This window comes from Canis aureus, chromosome 36, assembly GCF_053574225.1.
Source record: "Canis aureus isolate CA01 chromosome 36, VMU_Caureus_v.1.0, whole genome shotgun sequence".
In the NCBI taxonomy this organism is placed as follows: Eukaryota; Metazoa; Chordata; class Mammalia; order Carnivora; family Canidae; genus Canis; species Canis aureus.
Window position 1 is genome coordinate 16,638,974 of NC_135646.1, and position 22,810 is coordinate 16,661,783.

The window sequence follows — 22,810 nt, forward strand, 5'->3', positions numbered from 1 at the left end:
TGTTTCAGTTTCCTCCTGGGTCATCCCCTCTTCCCTTATCTTTAATTGTTAGTGACAAAGACTCCCATGCTCAGGCCCCCTCTCTCCTGGAGATGACTCTGCAAAGCTCCCATCAGCAGCAGTGTCTAGTCAACAACACGTTTTTAAAAGGAATCAGCATCATATTAGATAAGGCAATAAAAACCTTTCTCCAAAAGCAGGGGGGTGAGTCCCCGGGGACCCAGCGTCTATGAGCACAGAACTCTTAGCCTCAGCAAGAGGCAGGTTCGGCCCTGCGCTCAGGCTTGAGCTCATTTCAAACAGGATCAACCTGGCCCCAGGTTGGGGAAGACAAGTCAAAGACAGACATCCTTGGCTTGGTTCACGGGATGCCAATCTGCACAGGCACACATTTTGGGCCTTGGTGGTGCTCGGGCAGTCTTCCCTGTGCCACCTCTGGGCTCCTTCTCTGGGCTCCCAGGGACTCCCGCTGTCTCAGCTGCTGAGGTCCTTTCCTCCCTGCAAATTTCCTCCCTGCAAATTGCTGGTCACTGTGCCACTATTTACCGACAAGCATCCATTTCCTTCTCCCTCCCTGTTTATTTATTTTGCATCAACCTGTTAAAACAACATGTAAGAAATGTCTCTCTTTGGGGTAAAGAGAGGGGCCTGGGATGTGCCTGCAGGCTCCTGCCACACACACCGGGTCTGTGAGAGCTGGCTGCCTGCAGAAGTGGCTTATTTGAACCAGAGCAGCCCGAGGCCTCACGACAGCCCCCAGGAGCCATATTTCAGATTGTGCAGCCACTTATGAAAAACAGGACCATGAAGGAAGTATAAGGAACCGACGGGGATTAGTTCAATCTTAGACCCCAGAGCCCTAGAAACCTACAGTCCAAAGAATCACAGAAGCTGGTTAGTCTGGAGAAGACAAGATGGCAGGGTTTCCCCTCAGGAGCTCTGGGGACACAGCCACAGATTGAGAAAGGCAGTGGAGGTTTGGGGGGGATCTGTGATTTCAGTTTGGGAGATGATGCCGAGTTTGAAAGTGTGCTTCCTCACTTCCAAAAACCAAAGTGAAAAGACACTTAGTTTGTTCTCAAAGGAAATTCCCCAAACCTTCTGGAAAATCCCTCCTTAGTATTTCCACACTGGGGTAAGCACCCTGGGCAATCACTCTGGGCTGAGTAATGGTGATGCAGGGTGCACAACTGTTGAGAAGCCAGCTGTGTTCAGTAAGCACACATTCGCCAGTTCACAGGGAGTAATGAATTATGAACCTGCATGGGGGAGCCCGTCCATTCCCCCACCTGTACCCCCTGCCATGCCCTGGCCAATGCCAAAAGTAGAACTGGATTTGGATCCTTATTAGCTGGGTGACCTCAGGTAAGTTACTCAACCTTTCTGATCCTTGGCAATGGGGAAAATGATAGTAAAATAGGGATATTAGAACCTTTCTCCTAGGGTTGTTGTGAGATTTAAGTGACCAACATAATCTATATAGTGTCAGTGCTCAGCCTGGTAGGTAGTGTTTGGTTAACAGTGATTTGTTTTATTCTCATACCCATTTCTGAGGCGAAGCGATAGAGCAAGCGCATCGAGGTACAGTGTAAGTGGAATAAACATCTGTTAAAACATTTTGGAGTGCATTTTGGCAGAAATGTGACAAATCCTTTAATCCAGCAATTCCACTGCTAGGAATTTTTCCTAATAATCAGGTAATTGTGCAAGATGTATATGCATCTTGGTGAGCGTAGATATAATTTAAAAAGCATAGATAGAATTTAAATTAAGAAAAGTGAAAAGATGCTTTTTTTTTTTTTTTTTTATAAACAGCATATCTAAATGTCCAACAATGGAGGTGGGTAAATCAATTTTGGTATATTTATAAAATGGAATATTCCACCACTGAAGTAGATAGGGAGTGCTGTAGGTCTAGATATTTTGTTTTTATGGGAAAAATGGCCATGATATATATCCTGATAGTTTAAAAAATAGATTTTTAAAAAATGTGTTAAAATACATATACATACATACATTTTTGCATACACAAACAAAAAAGTCTGAAAGACTACATACTAAAATGTTAACAGTACTGAGATATACAGGTGGTAGAAACTGGAAATTTCTACTTCCTTCTTTGTTCTTTCCTATTCTCTGAATCACTTACAATGATCTTGCATTTCTTAATAAGCCACAAATATATAAAATAAAGCTGCTTCCATTAAGAATTTTTTTTTTCACCGTGACAGATGGTAACTGCACCGTCGTGGTGAGCATTGCGGAATGTATCCAATTGTCAAATCACTATGTCACACACCTGAAACTAATATAACCTTGTATGTCAACCATACTTCAACAACACATAAAATACGCCATAAAATAAAAGAAAAAAAAAAAGACTAAAAAAAGAATTTTTTTTCAAAGTAGGAGAGCTGAGAATGTAGCAGATGAAAGCGTAAGTACCATCCTCATCGTCACCATCCGTCTCACAGAACTGTCCTGAGGACTAAATAACTCAGTGTTGGGGTACCTAAAACAGTGCCAGGGGTCGTGGCCCACATTCAGTAACTACTTAAACATTTTTTCTTTTTTTTTTTTTTTAAAGATAACCAGATATCTCCAGTCTGTGTTGCCAATTTCTCCGGAAAGGACAAAAAGATGCCCAGACATCCCAATGGCTGGATGACCAGAAGGGGAGGTTCTATCTGGTTGCCTAATCATGCATGGAGTAATTTAGGGGATTAACAAAATCAGCGATGAAGCAGGGCTCCCCAGCAAATGCCATAGCTGTAAGCTTGCCTCAATTTACTCAGTGGATATAATGACCCCAAATCCTTTTTTCTTGTCATGCTGGCAGCTACAAATACATCTTTACAGGGGCAGCCTAGGTGGCTCAGCGGTTTAATGCTGTCTTCAGCCCAGGGCGTGATCCTGGGGTCCCGGGATCGAGTCCCATGTTGGGCTCCCTGCATGGAGCCTGCTTCTGTCTCTGCCTCTCTGTCTCTGTGTCTCTCATGAATAAATAAATAAAATCTTAAAAAAAAAAAAACCACATCTTTACATACTTACCTACACATACAGTGAAGGGATGCATTTTTGAAAAAGGTTCATATACATCAATCGTATTATAAATTTTCTCTCTGACCTTGTTATTTAAAAGGATTTCGGTGAATCCTTTTGTGAAGCAAATAATCAGCCCTCACTGAAACTTCTCAGAGAAACTGGATTTTCCCATCAGGTTTGCTTGAAGGGAAAGGGGCAGAGAGTCCCCACTGGGTGATGAACCCCCCTCCCTCCAGTGCCCGGGCTCCGCCGTGTGGACAAGCTGGGCCTCTGGCTGGCCTTCTCCTATAAAGGGCACACACCAAATGACACGCTCACTTCCCACAGAATGTCTCATTTACGTCCTGTGTGACTGACTCATTTGGGGAACTTTTTTATTATTAGGGATTTGCTACAGCTGGCGTAAATCTCCTTAGAAATTTCAGTGCTGTCAGGTTCATTTGGAAGAGCTTGCAGGAGATTAGGAAGTTTGTGGCCTTGGAATAAACACGGCCCTCATCTAGCGCCTGAGAGCCAGCATTTGTTTGGTGAAGGAATCTGGGGTCCAACCTCGAGGCTCACCCCAACCACAGTCAAGGAGGATAACCTACAAAGCCGGTCCTCTTGGAACACATTATGCATTTTCTGGAAGAAAACATAAACCAGCTAACGGACATACTAAGTACTGTGTTTGCATTTCATTATTCATAATCTCCCTCAAATGAAAAAAATTCCTTCCCAAGCTTTAACACTACCTTTTGTTATTTTATTCATCTATTTACTTTCCTAAGCTGAAGTAGCCATTTCCACTCCTTACCTTTTTTTCCCTTTTCTCTCCAAAGTGGTTCCCGGGTGCCTTTTTACTTTTCTCCTCACAGATTCCGACATCTGCATGTCGAGCATTTGTCTAGAGAACGCTTTCTGTACGTTCTTCCTCGACTTCAAAGTCTTAATTTCTCTCCCCAAACCCACATTTGGGGCGTGGGAATCTTGACGGTGGAATTAATTTTCAGAGTCCACGGGAGAGGTATGAAAAAGCAACAGTCTCATCTCTTCCTCTCATCACTAGGCAAACATGAAAAGAGGCTTTCTAGTTTCCATAACTCTATCCACGCTTGACACTTCCCAGCAGGCCCCGAAGGCTGGGTTAGACAACAGAGCCTGTGCTAGAGGATCCACTACGCCGAGGCCCTTCTTAAATGGCCAGATGGTGTCCGGCCCCTGCCAGGGTCCACCTGGAGGGATGCGCTTAGAACTGCTTGTGAAGAGATTTCTCTGTCACAGGTGGAGTACACTTGGGTACACTGGGGAAGAGTGCTGTGCCCATTTGATGATACTTGGGTCTACACATCACCACCCAAGTCCCGAAGCCATAACCTTGGCCAACCAATCAATGTCTCCTTTTATGCTACCGTGTCATAAATTTTTAAGACCTCGCGCTTTGCGCATGGCGAGCTCTTTCCGGCCACTGGGCCTTTGCACTTGCTCTTCCCTCTGCCTGTGATACTCTGTTACCTTCTTCGGTGGCTGATGCCATCTCCTTTTTCTATGTGCAAATGTCACCTCCTCAGAGAAGCCTGTCTTGACCACCCTATTTCAGACGGCATGCCCTCATTCTCCGCCACGCCATCCTCTTACCGCCTTTATATAGCATTATAATCTGCAAAAGGTCAATATACGTGTTTATCTGTTTGGAATCTGTGTCCTCACTACACAGCAAGCACCACGAGGGCAAGGACCTCGCCTTTTTGCTGCTGAATTGGTAGCACCTGCATGGTGCCCGGCACAGCCCAGGGCTCACTATGTTTTGTGGCGCGAGTAAATGAACGAGGGGCTCGCGGTTGGTAAGTCCAGGAATAATTTCCTCTGTGATGATGTTTCCCAAGGGGTTGGATACATTTGGTCCATTTTATACCCTTTGCCTTTGTGATCCAGCGCATTCACTGAGCTATTCTGGTTTTATCTGGAAACCGAAATGTTGCCTCATGACTCGAAAACATGAAATATAACATTTTGAGTGGAAGAAACATCTCAAATCATGCTGACAGCATTTTCACTATTAGCGGCAAACAAATCAACTATAATTAAAATGCTGTCAAAGTGATTTGAGATTTTTCTCACACTTTCAAAGTTCCATATTTCATGAGTAGATTATGGAGGCCAGAGAATTTACCACCTCCTGGAGTGCCTTTCTTCCGGGAAGCTCAAAGACATCTACACACACTGTCTTATTAATCCTTACATTAAAACCTGCAGGGAAAATAGGAGGAAAAAACAACACTGTCATGTACAACTTCCCCATGAAGAAGCTGCCTGCGACACAAAGGGGCTGCGGGCAGGTCTGCACGAGGCCAAAGTCTCTGGTCCAGTCAAGCCCAAAGCCAGGTCACCTGATCTCTGGCTCAATAGTGAAATCCAGCCTTTATGGAGGAATCAGATCAGATCAGATCAGGTCTTTTAAGAAACAAATTTCATTTTCTTGAATTTCTCCCTTTCATTGGGGCCATCCATTTGAGAACTTGGAACATTCCCAGGAATATCAGTGAGAAGAAATATCAATCATCTACTGAGCATTTGTTATAGGCTAGACCCCCGTTTAGATATTACTTCGTTTAGTCCTCATTGAATACACGCCACGCCCTGTTAGGCTCCCACCCATTTACAGATGCAGAAACTGGGGTTCCAAGAGTCTAAATGACCTGCCTAAAGTCCCGTGAGAAGGACAGGTCAGAGGCGGGCTTCAGACCCAGGTGGTCTCACTCCTGGGCATATAGGCCTCACCACCATCCTATCAGAACATCCGACCGCCAAAGCACAATAGCATTAGAAGGTACCGGGCGTAAAGAAACTGCTTGGTTTCCGTTAGAGACTTACCAGAATCTTGCTCTTTTTTATTTAGCTGTTTTGTTTAAACAAAGCCTATAAGACTTGCCAAAATTAATAGACAAATCACCAATAGAAGCAGTGAGCAGATTTGGAATTCATGGTTTCAAGATTCACCCTGTTGAAATTTAGCTTTTAAGTGTTCAGATGGGATAACATATTAATGTTTGCAAGTGAAGTATTTTTATAAGCACATATATGCCCATATGTGAACATATGGTCCATCGAGTGAGAAAACAGTATCCTGTGTATTTATAAGCTCTTACAGTATCATCTAGAGCACATATTCCTAAACGTCTGGATTTCCAGTAGGGTCCACAGATGAATTTCAGTAGGTGAGGGGACCCCTATAGTCACACGCAGAAATTTTTGTGATTGTGTAGATGCACATTTTCCTAGGTCTGTGACACACACACAAAAATCTTAAATTACTGTTATACAGAAACATATCTGTCTATATGTGCGTGTGTGTGCTGAGAAGTGTGGCGCACGGGCTTTGCAGGCAGATCCAGCTGTTTCCAGCACTCGTTAGTGGCATGAGTGCAGGCAAGGCATCGAACCTCTCTGAGTCTCAGTTCTTTTACCCATAAAATGCAAATAATAAGGGGCCCCACCTGTAGGATTGGTGGAAGGACTGCAAAAATACATACGAGCCCAGGAGAGTGCTAGATGCCCATGAAAGTCACTGGGAGACGCTCGCTATTTTTCCTATTACTCGTGTTTTTACAAAGCAGGGTGGCAGACTTGGGGGAGAGAAGGGTTACCTCCACATGAACTGAACACGTGAAGAAGGAATGAAAAGCCACAAAGTTAGAGACAGTCTCGATGCCCTCCCCAACCTCAATGCTAGGGACGGTGGTTTCTAAAAATCCTCCCCCTGTACAAATCCATCAATAGTAGTTCAATCACTTGCGTTTTGGGGATTCCCTTTCCATCTCATGTTTCTGAGCCCTGGCTCTGGAACCAGCCTGCCACGCCGGATTCAGAACAATCTGTGCCTTCTCGCCCCCTGCCCCTGCCCCGCCGCCCCCACCCCTACTCCCACCGCTTCGTGGGCCCTGAACTAGGTACTGGACCCCCTTCAGTGTGGGGAGTTAATGCATGTCAACACCTCAGTGCAGCGCCTGGCACATAGGAAGTATTCAATAAATAAATGTTAGTCATTGTTACTATTATTCCTGTTGTTATTGTTATTACTTGTTAAATAACCGCAAGGACTGCAACGGAGCCAAGACTCCGCATCTGTTTGTGTATCCATGTTGGTGCCACTGCTTTTTTTTAATAGTGACTGAAGGCAGTTTCCTTTTCTTCCTTCATTTCTTCCCGCCACCAACCGCTGGTATCTGGAGCCTAGCCGCAATCCCCGCCCCTGCCAGGGTCATCGCAGCTCTTCAGAAAGGAGGAAATCTGACCACCCAGCAAAGGAAGTATGCGAAGAAAATAACCCAAAACAAACCGAAGGAATTATTCCAAAAAACCTTGAAGGCAAGAAAATGGAAATACAAATAACATCTATTTATAATTGCTGGTTGTTTTCCTGCAGAAGCCCTGGGATGATGGAGAGGGCCCTGCCGATCTCATTGTTCCTGATGGAGCAGGCTGCCAAGAACGCCGCACGACGTGAGGAAGGAGGCCGCTCCAGACAGGGGGTCTGAGAAGTCTCGCTGTGGATGAACTTGCAGAGAATGAAGGGCACTCAACAAAGCCTCCAGCACTTCTCCCCGGCCCCCTAGCTGGACGCCGCTTCCCCCACTGACCTGGCTCCCCAGCAAGGCGCATTCCTGGGGCTGGATGGCCACGGATCCGGTCCACTCCTGGACCAGCGAGCACGCTGGAGGCCGCCTTGGATGGAACGTGTTTGCTTATGTAAGGAATGATTTTCTAGGCAACCAGGGCCAATGTGAAGTTTAAGGCTACTGGGCGGGCTGTTTTCAGCGTGAAGGTTGGGTCTTTTTCCTGTCTGCTGTACACGTCTATAAAATCCTCACTCTCTGCAGTTGGCTCAAAGGGCCCCTTGTTAGCAAGGGACACCGGAGCAGGAGGTAGGCGAGAGTAACCCGTATTTTATGTCTGTTCTCCAGCAGGCTGGCACTGGGATGTGAAGGTGAGCCCCACCCAACAAGGCCAGACTGGCCGGGGTCAATCAAGCTTGCATGCCTCGGTTTGCCTCATCTCATAAATGGGAACAGGAACCATGCCTCTGTGCCTCCCGGGGCTGGTTGGAAGGGGCAGAAAGCGATCCACTAAGGGGAAATCAGAGTACACCATCCCAGGGCCTGGTGTGCTGGCAGCAGCCCCGCACTTGGCCGGGCGAACGGTTCCCTCTGGAACGGGCGCTCGCTAACCCTGGCTCCCAGAGGGTCTAATTGTGAGAGCAAATCATAACCTTCCCATCTGTCCGAAAAATGGGAGCCTGCTGGGAATGAGGCATACGAGGCACCAGGGAATCAATCACTGTATCGGAAAAATGTTTTTCTAGGGGTTTAGGCTCCCAATCGTTTTTCTGTCCCCTTCTGCTGGCAATCAGCCTCAGTAACAAAACATAGAAAATATAAAACTTGCCTGAAAAATGTACCACGCAGAAATCCTAGCAGGGGACAGTCTGGGAGTACGGGGCTGGGGTGATGGGCCCTTGTCCTTGGATTTCATTCACTGCAAGCTGCAGCTTACAGAGCTCAGAGCTTCTCCTGGCTTCAGGGGCCAACTTATCAGAATCGTGCAAAAAGCACCTTGGTGTGGAGGTGACGGGCCTGCACTAATGTCCAGGCGGGAAGGGCCGCTGCCATACCGGGGTGGAGATTCTGAATACAGCACTCAGGGGCCCGTCGGCTGCAACGGCTTCCCTCTCCAGCCACCGCTGGGTGACTGCTTTCCTCGACGGCGGGGCGGTGCGGGCACCGTGTGAGCACTGGGAGCCAAAGCGGCCTGGCCCACCCAGGGCATCTTAGGGCACCTGCCTCTCCCCGGCGCAGAAGTGGCCCTGGGTTCTGAAAGAAGTGGCCAGCGTGTGTCGGGGGTGGAAGCAGCGAATGTTCGGGAATATGGGCTTCTCTTGGCTAGAGGTTGCATAAGACTAGAAGAAATAGGTCTGGGAAGGACAGCAGCTTCTACAAGAAAGGGAACCAGATTGCAGGAAGTCTCCTAGCAGGATGGGAGCAGTGGGAGTCAGACCCCGAAGGACCTCTCTACACCTCACAGCATCGCAGACTGCTTGCTCTGTGCATGGAGCTGCTGGCTGCCGGGCTGCACAGCTAGCGGACTGCAGGGCCCCCAGGCCCCTGGCCTCCCGGGAGGGAGCACTAGTGCCAGGGAGGAGCTGTGAGGGCCACACAAGTGTCAGGGCCCTGGTGGGCAAGGGCTGTCAGTAACCCAGCACTTGACCCAGCTGCCTGCCCCAAGGCTTAGGCCGAATCACCCATCTGCTTGGACCTCAGTTTCCCAGCAGATAAGACCAAAAAAAAAAAAAAAAAGAAAAGAAAAAAAAACTTTCTTACCCTCCTACCACTCTCAAAGGGATGACACATAGATAAATCACTTTGAACTTTTAGATGAAAGGTGCTCTCTATAAACTCGAGGTCTCATCAACCGTAATTGTTACGGTAATTATTTTAATGATAATAATGATGATAATGGGAGAAGGGGGGGCAGGGTGAGGACGAAACCTCCTACCTTGAGACAAAGAAAAACTCTTCCATTAAAACCTGCATCACGATGCCTTCTGCTCCTTGCTCTCAACCATCTCTTTCAAACTGCCAATTCCCGGGCTGAAATATTATTTACTCCTCTCCTTCCCAATAAAACAATTATTTGTTCCACCGTTCTCCCTCTCGCTCACTCTCTGGCGTGTCTAGCTTCGCCCTGACAGCTCAGCCATGGACTGTTTACATGTCTCGCTCACCTCCAAGACTCTGGTTCAGCTCCATTGACACTGAAGGCAGGAGAATTCTGTGTGTGTGAGGAATCAATTACTTCCGCTGACACTCTATTACTGGCCCTCACATCTTCAGATTCCAGCTGCAGAGTGAGACGGTGGGGGGATGGCAGGGAATGTGAAGAGGATGGCGAGGGGGGCCGGAGGGGACTGGGGAGTAGGGGGCGGATGACAGGGAGGCAGTCGGAGACTATCGATGGAGAGTCACAGAAAGATCTCTCTCTCCTTGACTGCCCTGCTGGCATCCGGAGGTGACCGCATGGCAGGAAGAGGCGAAGAAAAGGGGTAAGAAACCGAAGAGGAAAAGAAAAGACTTGTCAAGGATATCTAAGGGATGTCTAAGGGAATCAGAGGCCTCAAATACCTGAGCATGGGGACAGTGGGTGACAACTCTAGGTACATGGACACAGGTATATAAAGGCAGCTTTGGGTGGCGGGCTTCAAATCCCAGCCCTACCACTACCATCTCCCAGATGGGAGATCTCTCTCATACTGTACCTACCTGTTAAATGGGAATAACAGGAGTACCTAGGAGTACCTATATATAAATATATATATAACTACAGAGAGAGAAGGACTGCCAAGATGCTTGGATACCAAAGGTAGGAAAAAAAGCATAAAAAATCATGTGGATTTCTTTCATCATGTGAAGTCCTTGGTAGCTTCCCAAACCTAAGCCCAGTTCACATGTTTTTCTCTCTTCTTCTTTTTAAAAATTTTATTCTGACCCAGCTAACATTTTTCAGGGATTTTCCTTCTAGGAAAAAGAAAATGCTGATTATGTAAATTAAATACAACCATCTACTCTGCAATCACTGAGATGAGTTGTGAGGCCCTAGGTCTTATAATGAAGGTCGATTATGGAAGCTCCTTTCTGGAAGGAAAGACAAGGGCAGCTAATATGTATATATTTTTTTCTGGGATGATTTATCCAGGCAGAAGTAGATGAATGGAATTAAATTATCTATTGAGTTTCTCTTAATCCAAAGGTTTCAATCCCCCTGCTGTTACAAAGGACAAAACAAAGAGCATATATTATTTTCTATAGGACTCATGACTATAGGAAAATACACAAATCTCTTTTTAAGAAAAATCTAATTTCTTTACTTGGCCTCTTTCCTTCTCTTCTTTATACCCTCCACACCCTGAACTCCCACTGAATTTCAGAAGACAGACTCTCACCCAGGGTAATTAGCTGGGAGAATTACACACAGTTACATGGGGTAAGATGCTGGCCCTCTGGGACCTCCACGTTCAGAGAAGGTGCCAGGCTTGAGAGGCAGAACAAGTGAGATTGTGTATTAGAAAACCTCAAGTGATTTTCTCAATCAGGAGATAAAATGCATTGTTAAGAAGGACATCCACAGCAAAGCTTGCATTTGGAGAGTTGCGATTGCAACATCGCAGATTTAAAAACAAACTGCCAAAAATAACCGTTGTCCCAACCGCTCTTTAACCTTGGTAGGAGGAGGAGAACAATCTGTGATGTTTTTTCCCACTTGTTCAGCAAGCTAAGTTGCTGGGTGGAGTCCCTGGTCAAGGTTGGTGAGCTGGGGTCGGCTGCCAGCTGAGCTGGAGTCCGTAGGACTGTTCCACTTTATTGTACCAAGTACCTGCAGGGGGATCTGTTTCTGTCATTAGCAGGGTCGTTGCAATACAGAAAAATATTGCTGCTCATCGGTTCCTTGGGGGAATCAGAATATTTCTGTGGTTGGGCAGGCAGTAAATCTATAATAATGTCATGAGTAATCAACCTGAGGCTCTCTCCTGAGTGCATGACACTCTCTAGAACCAAGAACTTACACTCTACTTCAATTTTCAGAGGCTCAGTGGACACCAGCTGAAGCCACCCCTCCACGTGGGCAATGTGGCCTCCTGCTCTCTAGTCTTAGGAAAGAAACATGTGTTCAGAGAGAGGGTCCTGTGTAGGAAGGAATAAACTGACAGGTGGAGGTTAATCCAGTGTTACCTGGATTTTTCCAGGCCCAAGTTCAGGCATTCACCTCCCCTGGTGGCAGTGGGATGGGGATTGTCCCTGGACATAGGATACGAAATTGTAGAGACCCTGGTCAGAGAGGGTGGTTGCAGCAAAGAGTCCTTAAAATCCTAGTCTTTCCTGCTTCCTGACTACAGCCCCTCTCTAAGATGGTGAAGTCGCCTGGCCAGGAAACAAAATTCAATAGCATGGCTCAGGTACCTCTTCACTGAAAAGAACTTTTGTTGATCAGCAAGTCACAAGGATGGCCTTTCAATTACTGTGGTTCCCTAAGACATCAAATTATTTCTCCTTCCTTGCCTTTGATGTGATGCTCTCCACCTGGACCACCAGAGATATATACTCCCCCTGTCTGGCTAACTTCTTTGGGATTGATTCAGGCATCACTTCTTCCAGGAAGCCTTCCTTGATCTCCCCAGCCTAGGCTCAATCTCCGTGCTGTGGGCTCACATAACATGCCCATGTTAGATCCCCGGTTGGCATGCACAGTGCCGGGGGAGGCCACAGAGCACAAGAGTAAAGAGTACAGGTTGCAAAGGAGGGCATTCTGGCTTCAAATCTCTTCTCTGCCATTTCTACGAGTGGGACCTGGGGCCAGAAGTTATTTCTGAAGGCCAAGTTTCTTCATCTGCAAAACGGGAAGAGTAACAATGACTTTGCATTTTTCTGATTCCAGGATCAATGAGATGATATATGTGAAGCACTTAGCAAAGTGCTGGGCTCGGAGGTGATGCTCTAGATATGGTAGCTTTATCATCAATAACCATGTATTTTTAACATTTTTTTATTTTATTTTACTTTTTTAGAGAGAAAGTGTGTGTGAATATGGGGGCGGGGAGAGGAGAGGGAGAGAGAAAGAATCTTAGGCAGGCTCCATGCTCAGTGAGGAGCCCAACACAGGGCTTGATCTCAGGATCCTGAGATTACGACCTGAGCCGAAATCAAGAGTCAGATGCTTAACTGATTGAGCTACCCAGATGCCCCAATAACCATATTTTTAACTTGCTGCCAAACTCCTAGTTCCATGAAGACAAGGAATTTACTCACCACTGTATTCCCAATACCATCATCACGGGTAGCACACAGTAGGTGTTTAGTAATTATGAATGAATGCGTGGTCCATTGCCATTTTGTTGGTGAAAGGCCAAGTCACAGAGAGCTTCGGGACTTCCACAAGCCTGTCTCACCCTCTTGCTGTCATTATATCATATCACAAGATGGATGAATAGGGAAGACAGCTGTGTCTGCTTCCAGTGCAGGTTCATGCCATGTGACCTATGTCCTGGCATCTCAAATGTAAAAATATCACTGAAACAATCACGTGCATGCACCTGCTTAGTACTCTAAGACCAGGTGCCCTGGGGGTATAGAAATGAAATATGTAGTCCATGCCCTTAGAGAATTTGCACGCTCAGAACACAACACTGACCACACATGAACTAAAGGCAAGCCAGCAAATCAAGGCAATACACAATGCCCTGGGAGTTTGGCATTGGGACCCACAGAAGAGAAACAGAAGAATCAAGGAAACAGAAGGGAGCAGAGTATGCAGCTGGTCACTATGGAGGGGCGAGGGAGGAGGGTCCAAGCACTGGGTACTCAGAGGATTTCATGCAGGTACAAGGTGGTGTTGGGCTGTTTGACTGAAATGGAGGATGCTCACTGTTCGTTGGATGGGGAGGGGCTAGATTATTGAGGTCCGGTCTGTTCCCTCTATTGACGGTGGTCATTTTACCAACCTGGGAAGCTGTTACCTCTCTAAGATATCATCCCCTACTCTGGGAGAAATAGACACATCTTCTAAGATTTAGGGAGCTCCTCTGGCCATAAATACAAGAGCACTTTGTTTATCTAGGACACTTAGCTAGAGGCCAAATATCCCTAAACCTTCAATATCTAGAACATGGGTGGGCTTTGGGGGGATGGTTTCAGAAGAAAAGACCTTGAGTACCTCAATTAATGCCAGGGACTCCGTGCACCGATGCTCTTTCCACTCTGTCCCTGGGGGTGTGCCCCACCCCCCACACACCCCGTGCCTGGTGTGCCATGAGCTTGGCTGAGCCGACATGGTGGCCCTGGGATCACATTGGTTTGGGAGCCGACACCCCAGATCCATAATTTTCTAATGGACAGCAAGACCTCCTGAAGCGAAGTCCATGCAACACAATAAAGGTTTAAAACAAATCAGAAGAGGAAGGCTCCAGGAGGCAGGCATACACCTAACAGGAAGTGACAGCAAGAGTACTGCTAGAAAGAAGTCCCAAACTTGGGGTGCCTGGGTGGCTCAGTGGTTAAGCCTCTGCCTTCAACTCAGGTCATGATCTCAGGGTCCTGGGATCAAGCCCTGCATGGGCTCCCTGCTTATCAGGGAGTCTGCTTCTCCCTCTGCCCCTCCCCCCACTCGTACACATGCTTTCTCTCTCTAATAAATTAATAAAATCTTAAAAAAAAAACAAACCAAAATCACAATGCAAACTTTCCCAAGACAAAGGACAAAGATGCTAATGTGGTTGCTAATTGATCATGTGTATCCACATAAACAAACAGCAATCTTGCAAAGTACTTATTATCAGTTTTGCAGGTAAGGAAACTGAGGCCTGGAAGTTTAAAAGGTGAACAAAAACTCCACTCTCAACCTCTCTGATCCAAACAGGATTATCAACCGGTCTTAGTCACCAAAAGCGAAGTTTAAAATTAGAGCCTGAATCATCAAGGAAAAGTTGACTCCCCTCAGCATTGGTTTTAAGAAGACAAGGAAGTGTGGCGCATGATTTAGAATGTTTTTTTTTTTTTTTAAGATTTTATTTATTTATTTATTCATGAGAGACACAGAGAGGGAGGCGGAGACACTGGCAGAGGGAGAAGCAGGCTCCATGCAGGGAGCCAGATGTGAGACTTGATCCCTGAACCTAAGGGACTCCTGGGTGGCTCAGTGGTTGAGTGTCTGCCTTTAGCTCAGGGCATGACCCCGGGGTCTCCGGATCGAGTCCCACATGGGGTTCCCTGCCTGGAGCCTGCTTCTCCCTCTGCCTGTGTCTCTGCCCCTCTCTCTCTGCCTCTCATGAATAAATAAATTAAATCTTAAAAAAAAAAAAAAAGAAATCTGTTCAAAAAAGGACTTTGGAACTCTAAAGGAGTAGGTCTGGGTATCTAAAAATTTCACTTGGATGGAGCGCGGTTTTTCCGTGCCTCGTGGTGAACGAGATGACGCTGCACTGAATGCACACATAAAATCATTCGTATCAACTTCATGTGCATATTTTAGCCCAAGAACTGTTCTTTTAGTCTTCCTAGTGGTTTGTGCACTTTGTGAAGCACGTTTTCCAAGACACCCATCTGGGAATGACCAATTCTTAACAGGGCCCAGACTCTGGGTTTTGGTTTTACTTGGGCCTCCAGGGTTGGGGGGGCGGGGGATGCCTGTTTGAGGACTCGTGAATAAGCTGTGTGTCATACGCAGGCGGCTGTTCTTAACAACACGGACGTATCTTCAATTTCAGAAGCGGGAAAAGATTCAAGTGTGGCTGTGGGTGTTTGTCACACCTGCGATCATGACCTGAGCCACCGGGCACCCTAGCGCCGTGACGCAGGTGGGGAGCAGGAGCAGCCCCGCCGCAGCAGGGCCCGGGGGCTTCGCCCTGTTGCTCAGGTGGCCCTGAGCCCTGCCCCTGGGTCCCTGGGAGGTGGCAGGGGTTTCGGAGCAGCGGCGGGAGCTGGGGGTGCGGAGGCCCGCTCGCAGCCCGCGGGGGGCGTCGCGGGGAGTCGAGGGGTGTCGAGGAGCCCCGCACAAGGCCGTGGCTCAGGCCGGGCCCGAGCGAAAGTTTCCCAGCTGACAGCAGGCTCTCGGGCAACAAAATGAACGAGCGGCCGTTAAGGAGGGAAAGGTCTGTCTGGGGTTTTATTCTTCAACGGGCTCCACCTGTGCGTTGTCGGATCGCAAGGACTGGAGAGCCAAGGGCCTGTGTCTGGGTGTCTGGGTGTCTGGGTGTCTGGGTGGCCGGCGGGGTGGCAGCCCCTGCAGGGCCTCCCATCGTCGGGAGCACGGGGAGGAGACGCGAGGGCAGGTGCTGGCCCGGCGCTGGCTCTGCTCGGGGTGCTGCTTGGGCGCTGGGGGGGCCCTGTCTGCGGTTCGCTCCCCATTAAGGATCCCCAGTAAGGATCCCCGCTGGGGGCCTGCAGAGCCAAGTGCAATTCCAAACAGGCACCGGAAATGAAAGGAGAAAGGAGTCTAATTTCCTTCGGTAGTAAGTGCTTTCCAAAGCCAGGAGCTCCGCTGGAACGAAGGAGGAGAGGTGGGGAGAGTGGAGGAACCACCCAGAACTTCGAGGACCTGCATTAGGTTAATTGTTCCTCTGCCAGCGCGGGGTCGAGCGGCCGGGGAGCAGCTCAGTTACTGCGAATGCAAGTGGCCGGGGAAGAATGTTAAAGCTACTTGCAGAGCAAGGGATGGAGAGAACCCGATGGGTGTTTCTAAATACAAAAATAAGCAGGAAGGACAGAGAAATGGGGAACAGAGGGGAAAGGGGGCGGCGGGAGGGAGAGAGACCCACGGGTGAGGTTGAAGTAGTGGAGGCTGGACCCCACCAGAGCCTTTCTGACAATCTGGCCCTGCGGAAAAGAGACCCCAGAAAGATTTTTCTTTTCTGACCCTCCAGACCTTTTCAGCTCAAGCGAGAAGCATCCATGGGGGAGCGGGGAGGAAAACAGGAAGCTACTTAGTGAGGATGATGAGCCAGGAGAGAACCGGACCCCCGACCGCTTCCCCTAATCCAAGTCCAGCAAGAGGCAACATCCTAGTCCCCTTCTGCTGCCGGAGACGCCAGCAACCTGAGTTCTCTGCAGCCCTGGGGCTCAGTCCTATGAGGGGAAGGCGGACCCCGTAGCCCCAACCGGGGCAGGAGCATGTCCTCCTGGCCTTTCATACTGCCTGACACGTGTTAAGCCAGGCTCACTGGCTCCCTGAGTTTTTCCTTCCGAAAGCCATGCCTTCTCCTCCTGCCACTATGAATATACATAAGATGACCTCTTAGCAATTTCCCCGGGAGATCTGCTGGCATCAGCATAACAGAATTTGGCCCTCAGTCGACAGAGGTGCTTAGTCAAATTTCTCTGAGCTCAGACCCGAGCTCTCTGTGCATTACGCTTCGGTGTGTGCCAACCTTCTGCAGCCCAGCCAAAGGGACTAGGAGCAAAAACACCCAATATAAGAGCTCTTCCAACAGAAACTCTTGCTGAAGTCCACTGCGGGGAATCAGCAGGCCCGAGATGCTGTGCAAGTGTATCAGGCTGCGCATTTCACTCAGACAAAGAGGAACTGATGAGCTACCCTATGTCATCCACCGAGTCAAGAGCAGATCTGGGATTAGAAAATCCGTCTTATGACTCTTCGTCACATGAGGCATCCATCCTGGAAACCCTCCAGTTTTCAGTGAAGACTACCTCTTGTTAGGAGAAAACCATTATGTAAGTGTGAAGTAGCCCTAGGAGGGTAACAGTGACATTCACTGCCTCCCGGGCTAGCCCTGGTTAAAACGGGGCCTTGTCTCCCCCACATGGATGAGCCGGCCTAAAGGGAGGTCTGCTCCCTTGCACTTTCTCGCCAGCTGGCCCCTTTATTAATTTTTCCGTTCTTGCAACACCTTGGCCACAAGGAATGTCCAGACTGTTGATGAATCATAAGGGGATACCAAACACCCATCAGAGCAACGGCACGGTGTAAGTGCACACTGGGAGCAGGACACGATCACTGGTACGTTCTTCGCTGCACAGAAAACTCACACTACTGTTTCAATAAGCAGATTTCCAGAGCCCACAGGTGGTACAAAGCACATTCATTCTTGACATTACAACGTTACCTGCTCCTTCGCCTTAATTTAAGGGACCTTGGCGTCAAGAAGGCATTTCTAAAGCTCTCACAGATGTCTAAGTGCCCACTTGGTCTCTACACATTTCCAAGATGGCAGGACTGGTGTTATGAGCCCAACTGAGCCTCCCTGGGTGACAAGTGCTCTGGGGCTTTGGTTTTCTCATCTGCAAAATGGAAGTCCTGACAGCACCAACTTCCCCAGAGCCACCGTGGGCCCTGGATGGATTGATATTTGTAAAGTAATTAGAACGGTGTCGGTGAAATAAATCCATGACACCAGCTTTGGGACTCCAACCTGTGCAGCCCAGGTAACAAGAATCGATATGAATCTGACACCCACCAGTGTAGACTCAGATTTTTAACTCCCTTTCCTTAAGGAAACCAGCTGCTGGTTCATAAAATAACAGCTTGATCCTCTGGGGCTGGATGCAGAGAGGTCTCCACTTGGGGATCTGGCTACTAGTTTAGTAGGGAAGCTGGTGGGGTTTCCACATGCGGTGGCAGTGGTGGAAATGGAGAGCTCTCCAAGGGGAAAGTGAGTCCCAAAGTCAAGAGCTGGCATATTGTACTCCACCTCATGCCCCTAGGATAGACTTCTCCTCCACTGCCCACTTTGAATACAGGGTACTATTCCCTACCCTCTTCACTCAAGAAGGCTCTTCCCTCTATACTATGGGATCCACTGGGCCTTTATTTCCCTTGAAAGAGAACATCATCTTGAGGTTTCCCTGTGGGGCCCCTATTCAGCAGGTCCTGGGTTATGGGGGCTGCCATCAGGTGGCATAAGTGGCAGGAGCCCAGGGACGTGGGTGGGAGTGTGTGTCCCGTTGGATATACAATTAGTTGCTTACTTGCAGTCGTGCTTCTCGATCTCGAAGTGAGGGTTGAAGTTGAGGACAATCTTCTGGTTGGGTTCGGGGGCGTAAACAATCCACTCGCAGTTCTGGTGGGATGGGTAATCCTGGGGGTAACCTGGGGAGGTGATGTAGCCAGCATCTTTGGAATTCAAACGACCTCCACAGGGTGAGTCTGAAAGAGAAGGCAAAGAACCCAAAGAACTTCAAATATGCTACAGCCTTTTTTTTTCCTCCTCTCCTTGTTTCTCTTCCTTACCAGTGGCTGATTAAAACTGTTTTACAGACCTTTTATGGCAGTCCAGAAGACTAACCTACTTACTCATTCGGTGGAAGAGATTATTTCAGCTCATCCCCCCAACCCCGACTCACCCAACTGAACACACACACACACACAGATGTGTGCACAATCATACACACTCCCAAATTAAAATATTCCAGAAAGTGGTCATAAATATTCCCAATTACATGGTCTGAGATGAAAAAAACACAAGAGCGTAGCAAACATAACATGCCCCCCCTCCCCCCGCCTGCCTTTTCCTGTCTCCTCTCCTTGGTGCATCTTCCTTTTGCTCAAACCTCTCATCTCTATCTTTATCTCATAAATCCTTCATTTCATTCGGTGTCTCCCAGCCCAGCCCAGGCAGCCAGAAGTAACGGCTCCGGGAACTGACAATAGTGGTTTTGTGGTGCCGACCCACAAGCGAGCCTGGTAACAATTACATGTGATGCGGAGGAAGCACTTTCAGCTTTGGGCCAGAACAGGCCCTGGAGGGTGATTTTAGCTTCTTCTTCTTCTCTCTCTCTCTCTCTTTTTTTTTAAGAAAGAAAAAAAGCAAAAACCCCAAACATTTAATTCCACATACACCACAAATTTGATTTATTATTTCATTATACACCGAGTGGAAAAATCTGCATTGGAGAATTCATGGGCTCTGACCTCAGAGTTTCGACAAAAGTGCTTTGTGTTTTTCTCTTGCTTTCTACCCACTGTCCCTCCTGCCTGGTCACCACCACCAGAGTGTGCTGCTGCTTTGTCCAGCAGCGACCAGTAACCAGCCATTTGAAAGGCCACTGCAGGGGAGTAGCTGCCCCCCCCTCCTTCCCAGCAGTGCCTGGCTGGAGGTAAACAGCTTCATGTGGGCCAGGAGGCAAGGGGGAGACTTCAAAGGCAGAAAAGGTGGGTGATGACATTTGAAGAATATCATATATTTGGGAGTGAAGTTCTGTAATCCCCAGGAGGGGTTCCTGGGAAATGGGGGGTTTTGCTTAATACCACGGTAGAACAGAAGATAGGAAGGCACGAGAGACCTGGAAATATTCAGAAGCCTCCCGGAGACCTTCCTGAGATGTGCGCCTCTCTTAGCATCAATCACGATTTAATATCGCCATCTGCATGGAGCAGCATGGGCCCGTGAATTATGTATTACGGCTCAGCAGCCACCCTACAGGACGGGGTCTTTCTCCTGTGTTCAGTCTTTGAGGGAAAGGGTCATGCATTTTTTAACTCTACAGGTGCACTTTACTATTCCCCATGTCTGTTGGCATTACTGTCTTCCAGACCTCTGCTTTAGATTACCAGCCTGACAGGCTTTAAATGCATAAAAGATGGGCATGCTGCACAATGGTGGTTGGGACACACAAATCCACACAAGTAGCCTTTTAGGCATCGTGCCTCCAAGAGCTCAAACTGTGCCGTGTTGAACTGCCCAGAATCTAATGGATTCAGGTTCCATTTCCTACTGGGTGGAAAACAAAAGCAAGCCATTTCCTCTGGCTAGCAGAGACCACATCATCCTCTAACTAATGACCCTGCACCCTCCCCAGTCCAGCAGGACAATGGGCCCAGCCCTCCCGCAGAGAGAGGGGAGGCCAGCAGAGGCCCCGTGCCGCCCCTGTCCCCTGCAGCCAGCGCCCCTGCCCACACCACTGCCATGCTGGGCGCCCGGCACCTTCCAGCAAGTCAGACTGTGGCCTGTTGGTGCTGGCTCCTGCGTGTGAAATGGGGCCGAGAAGGAACCTCGGAGAAAGCGGAGGTGTGGGGGCTCAGATGGCCAGCTGCTCTCACCAGGCTAGCAGGAGAGGGGATTACTCTCCTGGGTACAGCTCCTATGCCAGCTGTTTGGCTGGAAACTGCAGCCCCACTGCACACTCACCCCAAACCACACTGTTCGCCTTGGAACTCATCAGAGGGGATCAGAGTTGAGCTCCTGTTTAGTAATTGTTGTGGCTTCTACATCATCCACACTCTCTCCCTCCTTCTCCGAGCCCTGCTCAGCTTCTCTCCAGCCACTCCTCCCCAAAAGGAGAACTTCTCAATTCCCTGCACCCCCAAAGTTCGAGCTTTTAGGAATCAGACCAGGCACACATAATCAGCAATAAAGACAGGAAACTTCCTCACAGGAAGGTTTCATTTCTCATCCACACCAGGAGTGATCACTTCCCCACTCAAAAAAAATTGGAGACTATATATAATCCATGGCTGATGGTCTATTTTCCGTGGTAAAAACTCAACGGAAAGAAAAAGGGGCAACTCATTTCTTTTTTTTCTGTCCTGTTTTTATCTGAGGAAAATCCAGGCCCTTTATGAAAATTTTTGAAAACTCATTAAAACATCTGCTTTGCTTTTGTGTAGTTAACCCCTTCCATACCCAAACATTTGTGAACTCCCATGCTTGTTCGGATGGCACTCACACTCAGAAGCACACGCAAACATAGATACGGAGCGTGCGTCGGGTACATACACATATTGGAAAGTCACACTTCGGCCCCATACACGCTTTCACACCCTCTCGTAAAATATCACACATCATTTACACAGACGTATATCCACCAAGATAAATACCACAATTTCTGTTTCTATCTTTCTTGGAGAGCACCGAATTCTTGAAAAATATCCATAAAACTCATAAAGAAAACACAATCCTACTACACCTCTTCTTGATCACTGATATTTCATTCCCAGGTTGGAGGAGCCTTCATTTCTTGAATACAGACATGCCCCCAATAGAAATGAACTAGACTTTCTTCTGAAGAGCTACACCGTCCATTCCTTTGGAGGCCTGTATTGTGTCCCAGCAGGCACAGCATAAATGCTCTCTGTCCTGTGGTCAGAGGAGCCCAGCTCAGCCAAAGTGAGTTGAACTCAAGGGCAAACCCCTTTAGGCCAATCTCCATAGACACAAGGGAAGCTGGCCCTGTAGAAGTTTGAGCTACCGAGCCTGTTTGGTGAGTTGACAAGGGACTTCTTTCTCCAGCTATTTTGCAAATACCTTTCACCTGGGGCAAATTCATTTCCCAAAGAGAAGCAGGCAAACCCAGGCTGTTCAGAGAGATTTTCATCGGAGAGGGCAGCCTGAGGGATGAGCCAGCTCAGGCCAGATGAAGACCTCTGAGGCCCAAGAATAAAAGGATTAAAGTGACACCACTAGACGTAATTGGAAAGAAAGGGAATAGTAAGTCCTAAAGTCATAAAGGTCTGATTTTTTCCCCCCATGATGAGTATTTAGGTGTTTTTATTTGACAGGTGAAATGTCAGATTATTTCTGGCATTTATATCTTTCTGTCTCTCTTTGTGCTGTTTTTATTTTTGTTTTTCTCCTCCTCAGATGGGCTCGTTTTTGTTGGTGGCCTAAGCAGCATCTGATGCTCCCTGGAGGTAACCTGGTTGTGGGTAAGGTAAAGGGATTTTGTATCCATCCACTTACAATTCTAAGGCATTTTGCCAGCTCCAGAAGGACCTTACCCTTCTACAGAACCCAGTTTAAGACAAACCACTAGTTTCTTGGTCATATGTGATTTTTAGGAAGTAATAAGTAGAAGAAAATCTTTTGAAAAATCTGGTCTGCCTTCTAAGGAAATTCAGCTGGAGGGGTCTTAAAGGAACACGGTCTGGCCTGAACTTGACAATAATATTCACCAAAAAGAAGCCTGACTGCTGTGAATACTTTTAAATAATTAGAATTACAATGGCTCACTCCAGGACAGGCAGAGGCACCAGGTGACACCAGGCAACAGCCTGCTGGCAGTCCCCCGTCCCGTCCCGTCCCCCCCCTCCCCTGCAAAACAACAATCAGATCACTTGGTTTAGCTGAACCGAAGGAAAAAGTCCTTGGCAAAACCAGGGAAATGTAGGACTGGCTGAACGTTGGATTGGAGAGTCAGGTTGTTGTCAAAGGTGGGTCTGGGATAATGGGAGCAAGTTACTAGGTAGGGGGCAGGGTGGTCCCATAGTAGCAAGAAGAGGGCATGCAGCT

At 48.0% G+C, this 22,810-nt stretch overlaps 1 protein-coding gene across 6 annotated transcripts in view; it reads right to left on the reverse strand.

The window, feature by feature from the left end:
- The window catches only part of NRP2 (neuropilin 2), a 115,174-nt gene that overhangs the window by 81,401 nt on the left and 10,963 nt on the right, over positions 1 to 22,810 (reverse strand). For 4 of the 6 annotated variants that reach the window (XM_077885051.1, XM_077885052.1, XM_077885057.1 and 1 more), the window contains exon 2: positions 18,552 to 18,729. In XM_077885051.1, the coding sequence (XP_077741177.1) occupies positions 18,552 to 18,729 (178 nt within the window). The other 2 variants (XM_077885054.1, XM_077885053.1) reach the window with 2 other exon arrangements.